Raw genomic sequence first — 6,940 nt, 5'->3', positions numbered from 1 at the left:
CATTACATTTTTCTAGTTTTAATTTTTAAATGTCATAATTTATTTTTTCGATAAATGCTCTCATTTTTTAGGGTATATTTTTTCGTTATTCTGAGAGTGATTTGATTTGAACAATGTACAAATATGAATGTTCGCTCAGGAAATTTTGTGTGAAGAATTACGCAGTTTTTCATAGTTAAGGGTCAAACAACGAATAGAGACCGAATCAAGTGCAGTGGAAACGCCACATAAGGAAGGTTTATTTCGCTGTAATCGATTACCAATAAACAATTTTGCTCCTTCCTATATCTCATTCGTAAACAAAAGATAAATTGTTGACTATTACACATCACCCTCTTTCGTAAACAAGGTCGAAACAAACTACTCTTCGGCGATTTTGTTTTGTACTTATTTTTCTCGGTCATACTACTTTGTCATGTTTGTTTGTGTCATTTGGAACGTTTTTAAATATGTTTGGTTTCGTGAGTGCATGTTGATTGTGAAAAGGCGAAGAAGCCACTACTCCATTGAAAGGAAAAGATACCATTGAGCCACCACAAACGTAATTAGAAGGACTTAAACGGAAAAGGTTCGAATGGCTACTTTGAAAAACTTTTGGATTGAGTTCATAGATTTGTATAAATCACTTCCCGAGCTGTGGAAGAAAGACGCGGAAGAATATGGCAATCGGCACATTCGGAAAAAGGCGTACGAGGTGATGGTGGACAAATACAATGAAATTGATAAAGAAGCCAATATTTATACGGTTAAGAAGAAAATCAATAATATGAGAACAGCATTTCGGCGGGAGTTGAACAAGATGCGCAAAAGTGAACAAACAGCATTGACACCAAATGACGTTTACGTACCAACGCTTTGGTATTATTCGAACTTGGAATTCTTAATAGATGAAATGGATGATGAGGAGGAAATGGATTTGACAGCAACAAAAATGGAAATTATGGATGATATTAATTCAATGGACGATGAAGTAAGTGAATGTGATCTTAAAGTGATTGGTCGATGAAGGCAGAGAAGGGCAATGAAATTAGAACAGGGACGTGGTAGTTTTTCAAAATTCGGAATCATGTCCTACATAAGATCGGGCTGCAAGCCCATCTGACGACTAAGTTTGCCGTCAAAAGACATATAGTTATTTGCAATTCAAAGAGGGTCAAATCACAAGAATACAAAAACTACGAAGTTTATTGTCAAATTGCTGCCAAAAGTAATCTTCCTTGCCGACCCTTTTGTGGGCTATGTTTCGACCGAGAATATTACTCTTGACAATAAATAGGTATATTACATTCCGAAACTAGGCTCAATATGTTGCATTATTAAATAGGTTGTTCCCGTATGACAAAATTTGTAGCCTTTTCAAATTTTAATAACAAACATGTTAAAGAAACAGCAGGTATTATAATTTAAATTCAAGCTTAACATATTTAAATTTTCTAAAGGGTCTATAAATATTTTCTTAAACATTATTGTTTTTATTTTACAGTACACGACAATAAATCAAACCCAAATTCAGTCTACACCCCAACAAAAGAAAAGAAAATTGGAAATAACCATACAGCCTGACCAAAAACGACAACATACACAAGATCATAAGGAATATAATCAGCCACAACAACAGCTGCAGAAACAATCACAAGCTAAAGTTGATCCTGTTCGAGCTTTATCTTCATCCTGGGAGGTACTATATCGTGATTTAGATTCAAGGCAAAAGCTTTACGCTAATCGAATGATAAATGAAGTACTGTATCAAGCCGCACTGGGAAAGCTTCGTGAAAATTCATATAAGATATTGGAAATGGCTGTCGAAGAACCCAACGGACATATAACCTTCAGTCCAGACAGAGAATCCGAAAATCAATATTATTTGACCGAATCAACGGAACACGACGAGCTAATAATCAAAAAAGACTCCGAACGCAAACGACAGAAGAACTCGAAACAATTTAATTTGATCAAATAGAAAACGTGGTGGGATTGCACCTGTTTTGAAGGTCATATAATATATCCTAAAGGTGTTCGTCGTGTATAATTAAATTTAAGTTTATAATCTGTTTAAAATTGAAACAAAGAATTTTAGATTAACAAAAAATAAATTCCATATGGAGTTTTCTGAATTTTTACTTTACAATTAAAAAAAAATCTCCAATTGTTTATGAAATGTTATGCTTAGAAAATAGCGAGGCTTTTAAACCTTTCATCATGAGGACCCAGTTGCATAATTTTATTTTGTCATTCTATTTGTAACACCACAAAGTATTTGCCAATACTTAAGATAAACATGTCGTGTGAAGGTCAGTTTACTGATTCTATTGTAACTCGGAGCTCGGTTTCGAGGCCCTATTAAGTAAAAACACATACCAAAAATTAAAAATCTATATGTAAACGAGTTTGAAAACCCCCACCTAAGCCATCGGTTAAATCATTTGTTGCGACGGCATTACTTTTAGATTTTTTGGGTTAATTTCAGTAACTCCGACATTTTTCTACATATTTTAAAACAGTATTGGCTATAAATCAACATAACATCATTGCTGATTCCAAGTGGGTAGAAGACCCTATTAGATATTTTTTGGGCCCTGACCGTATTTGCAACGTTTAACATATCCCAATTTGTGATACCGACGGATTGTAGATACATATTTTAAAGATCCTATTCTCATTTTTCAAGGTAATAGAAAATTGATATATTAATCGAACAACGTTTTGCCGCTCCATAACAATGGAGCCAGGTATTTATATTCAACATTTTTTTCTGGTATTTTCCAAAGTAGAACATTCATTTTTTCTCTTTTTATTTACACAGCTTATAGTCAATTGAATCTCTTGGCTCTTTTTCGTTCTTGTCCATTTTGGACGGCCTCCTGCTCCTCCTCTGCCGATGTATCGTCCAAATAATATTGTATCACTGAGTCTTGGTCATTGTTAACATCATTTGTGTTTTCCACAGCCATTTCTAATAATTTGTACGAACTCTCTTGGAGCTTGCCCAGCGCAGCTTGGTATAATATTTCATTGATCATTCGATTGGCATACAGACGTTGTTGGGGATTTAAATCACGATATAACACTTCCCATGACAAGCTAAGTGCCTTAGATTTATCAGTTACGTAATTTTCAGTTTGGTCATTCTGTCTATCACGTTCTTCTGGTATGACCGATCTTTTTTTGGGTTGCCCTGATGATGGTTGTTGTTGAACATACCGGGAAATCTAAAATTCAATTTAAACGTAATCACACATCCATCCAATGTTACTAAAATATCTTACAACTTACTCATGGCAGAAGAATACAGGTAGATGCATCAACGCTTGGGAGCATTGATATGTCAAAAAAAATTTAAATGTTTTTTGAAATATGAGTAGATTTTTAAATGTTTTTTTATACGACGTCATTCGGAGGTTATTATAATTCGAGATTTTTAAAAATTTTTAGAAATTTAAATAATTTTTCATTCAACATTTTCAATTTTAAAATTGGTTTGACAGTTCTTTGTCCCAGCAGCTGTGTCGATGCGTATACCTATATTCTTCTACCATGAACTTACTTCTTCATCATCGTCGTCGTCATCATCATATGCAATGATTGTTTTGTCGTTCGCCAGTGATGTCTCAGGTTTCGTCATTACGCGTACCTCTTCTTCCTCTTCCTTTAAAAAGTCCAAGTTTTTGTAATACCAAAGTCTTGGGATGTAAATGTCACTAGGAGACATTGCCATCTGCTCACTTCTTTTGACTCGACTTAGTTCACGGCGGAAACATGTTCGTATATTATTGATTTTTCTTTTAACGGCAAAAACATTAGCATTCGCATCGATTTCTTTATACTTTTCCACCAATACTTCGTATGCCTTCTTCTTCAAGTGTCCATTCGAATATTCATCGGAACTTCGTCGCCATAACTCAGGTAATGACTTATACAACTCAATAAATTCTATCCAAAACTTTTTCAAATCTGGCGGCATGACACGAGTATGTTTTTGCTTCCTTTTAAAATTCGAGGGATTTCTTTGATAAAAATTACCAGTGCATGAATTGCTGGACGACCAAAATGTGTGTTTATGTGAAACACTATATAAAGGTAGTTCACACTTTGAGATGTGATTGCACAACATTTGTGTCAATGCGTTACGTATGGCTGTGTAACGTATCGTCTTTGTTAAATAGTGATGAGAGTGAAAAAAGCAACAGTGTTGCATAAGAACACTTCTATTTTGAGGATAGAAACGGAATATGGGAGTAGTAAATCCCATCTCGATATGGGAGTAGTAAAAAATATCTAAAGCAAACAAATTCACTTCCTATTGAATGTAGGATTTAGAACAATTTTTTAAAGTAAATTTAATTAAAATTTACCAATAAAATCAAACGATATGAAATTCTGATTTCAAATATAAATATTTCTTATCTTGGCTGAAACATTTTTGTGCTAAGCTATTTTTATGTTATATAGGTAGATGCATCAATACTTGGGAACATTGATATGTCAAAAATTTTTGACTATTTCTTCAGAAATAAGTAGATTTGTATATGTTTTCCTATACGACGGCAATCGGATGTTGTTATGAAATGCATTTTTCAATAATTTTTACAAATTTAAATAATTATTCATTCAAAATTTTCAATTCCAAAATTAGTTTGACAGCTACTTGTCGCAGTAGCTGTGTCGATGCGGCTTCCTGTATTCTTCCTTGAAAGCATGGTAGAAGAATATAGGTAGACGCATCGACACAGCTGCTGGGACAATAAACTGTCAAACCAATTTTGGAATGAAAATGTTGAATGAAAATTATATAAATGTATAAAAATTGCTGGAAAACACGAATTACAATAACCTCCGAATGACGTCGTATAAGAAAACATATTTAAATCTAATCACATTTTAAAGAACATTTAATTTTTTTTTTACATATCAATGCTCCCAAGCTTTGATGCATTTACATGTATTCTTCTGCCATGCTTGAAAGTGATGCGTTTGTTTACAAACTATTCGATATGACTCAGAAAAATATGTATGTGTGTACGCAAGTATATCGCACTACAGCCTATGTTTTATGATTTAACAGTACGTTTATATATATGGATTTGGATTTGGATTTAAATTGTCATATCCATTACTTTTACTTCAAATAAATCCTCTCAAAGTAGGTTAACCCTACAAAAAGTTCTAACGTAAACATGGCATAAGTCAGTAAAAACAGTGTTCTTTGTATTCTCATCTTAACCCACCCACCTTTAGGTTGATTTAGTTCAATTTCTGCCGGTAATTTATACTTATTCATTCAATTTATACTTGTTCTTTCACGATGTAGCTAACCGATGAGTTGAGTTAGTAAAAAACAGCCTTCTATGTATACTCACCTTTATGGATATTTCAACGCTGAAGCATGCTTTAATTCATGATAATTCGTCCTGTGCAAACGAGTTGTGAAATACAAGAATTGTTTTTTTTTTTTTTTTTTTTTTTGGAATCGGTAATTGGTTACGCCGTCAAGACGAGGTTGGTACGATACCTTAAGTATGCATGTACCATTGCTTTGTATTCGATTAGTGGTTATCGATAATTATCTTTTTCTTTCTTGTTTTTCATTTCTCTGCTTCCAAGAATTGTTTATAGTGTTCTTTTGGAACTCTGTTGCCTTTTTCACTCTCGTCACCATTTAACAAATACGATACGTTACGCAACAATACGTAACGCATTGACACAAATGTTGTGCAATAACATCTCAAAGTGTGAACTCCCCTTAATATAGTGTTTCACAAAAACATGTATGTTGGTCGTCCAGCAATTCATGCACTGGTAATTTTTATCAAAGAAATCCATTGAATTTACAAAGGAAGCAAAAACATACGCGTGTTGTGGCGCCAGATTTGAAAAAGTTTTGGATAGAATTCATTCATTCCAATGAATATTCGAATGGACACTTGAAGAAGAAGGCATATGGAGTATTGGTGGAAAAGTATAAAAAAAATTGATGTGAATGCTAATGATTTTGCCATTAAAAGAAAATTCAATAATATACGAGCATGTTTCCGCTGTAAACTGAGTCGAGTCAGAAGAAGTGGGCAGATGGCAATGTTCTCTGGTTATTTCCTTCCTCTTATTTTTGGGTTTGATTTATTGTCGTGTACTGTAAAATAAAAATAATAATATATATGTAGATATTTATTGACCTTTTAGGAAATATAAATGTTTTAAGCTTGAATTTAAGACTAATACCTAGTTGCAAAATAATGATGTTTAATTTCCCAACCTTCAATATTCAACAAGTTTTGCAATCTTTAACATGTTTGTTAATAAAACCTGAAAAGGTTAGAAAATTTGTCATATGTGGACAACTTATTTAATTATGAAACATATTGAGCTTAGGTTCGGAATGTAATATACCTATTCCAATTGTGAAAAGTAATCTTGGCCGACACGTAGCCTACATAATGTTGGCCAAGAAGATTACTTTTGGCAACAATTTGATCCTCTTTGAATTTCAAATAACGATATGTGTACTAGGAATTCCAAGTTCGTATAATACCAAAGCGTTGGTGCGTAAACGTTATTTGGTGCTCATTTGCTGTTTGTTCACTTTTGCGCATCTTGTTCAGCTTCCGCCGATTTGCTGTTCTCATATTATTGATTTTCTTCTTAACCATATAAATATTGGCTTCTTTATCAATTTTATTGTATTTGTCCACCATCACCTCGTATGCCTTTTTCCGAATGTGCAGATTGCCAATATTCTTCGGCGTCTTTCTTCAGGAAGTGATTTATACAAATCTATGAACTCAATCCAAAAGTTTTCCAAAGTAGCCATTTGAACCCTCCCTTCCGTTTAGAATCAGGGTAAAAATACCTACCACTGGAAACGATTTGGATTTTTTTCCTTTTATCACAACGCCGATAGCGGTATTCGTTTCTTATATGAATATGATTTTAAAACAACTTATGC

The 6,940-nt window shown here is 33.5% G+C and overlaps 2 protein-coding genes across 2 annotated transcripts; one reads left to right on the top strand and one right to left on the bottom strand.

Annotated features, from left to right (window-relative positions):
• Positions 1–434: 434 nt before the first annotated feature.
• LOC101890886 (uncharacterized) lies at positions 435–2,151 on the top strand. The gene is made up of 2 exons (XM_005183892.4): positions 435–970; positions 1,484–2,151. The coding sequence occupies exons 1-2, from the start codon at positions 575–577 to the stop codon at positions 1,958–1,960; spliced, it is 873 nt and encodes a 290-aa protein (XP_005183949.2). The 5' UTR covers positions 435–574; the 3' UTR covers positions 1,961–2,151.
• A 534-nt stretch (positions 2,152–2,685) lies between these two features.
• Positions 2,686–4,107, bottom strand: LOC101892620 (uncharacterized). Its single transcript, XM_059125984.1, has 2 exons — positions 3,545–4,107; positions 2,686–3,209 (listed from the first exon to the last, which is right to left on the bottom strand). Exons 1-2 carry the CDS (start codon positions 3,959–3,961, stop codon positions 2,811–2,813), a joined length of 816 nt encoding a protein of 271 aa, XP_058981967.1. The 5' UTR covers positions 3,962–4,107; the 3' UTR covers positions 2,686–2,810.
• Between the last annotated feature and the right edge of the window lie 2,833 nt (positions 4,108–6,940).

Source organism: Musca domestica, unplaced genomic scaffold (genome assembly GCF_030504385.1).
Source record: "Musca domestica strain aabys unplaced genomic scaffold, Musca_domestica.polishedcontigs.V.1.1 36, whole genome shotgun sequence".
NCBI classification, from domain to species: domain Eukaryota; kingdom Metazoa; phylum Arthropoda; class Insecta; order Diptera; family Muscidae; genus Musca; species Musca domestica.
The sequence above is the reverse complement of the archived record's forward strand: the minus strand, read 5'-3'. Positions and strand labels throughout refer to the sequence as shown.

What these genes read in the sequence shown, in the direction of transcription:
- LOC101890886 (XM_005183892.4), top strand. Translation starts at nt 575, where the DNA reads ATGGCTACTTTGAAAAACTTTTGGATTGAGTTCATAGATTTGTATAAA. An exon ending in TTAATTCAATGGACGATGAA is followed by an intron (nt 971 to 1,483) that starts GTAAGTGAATGT and finishes TTTATTTTACAG; the next exon opens with TACACGACAATAAATCAAAC.
- LOC101892620 (XM_059125984.1), bottom strand. Translation starts at nt 3,961, where the DNA reads ATGCCGCCAGATTTGAAAAAGTTTTGGATAGAATTTATTGAGTTGTAT. An exon ending in ACGACGACGATGATGAAGAA is followed by an intron (nt 3,210 to 3,544) that starts GTAAGTTCATGG and finishes ATTGAATTTTAG; the next exon opens with ATTTCCCGGTATGTTCAACA.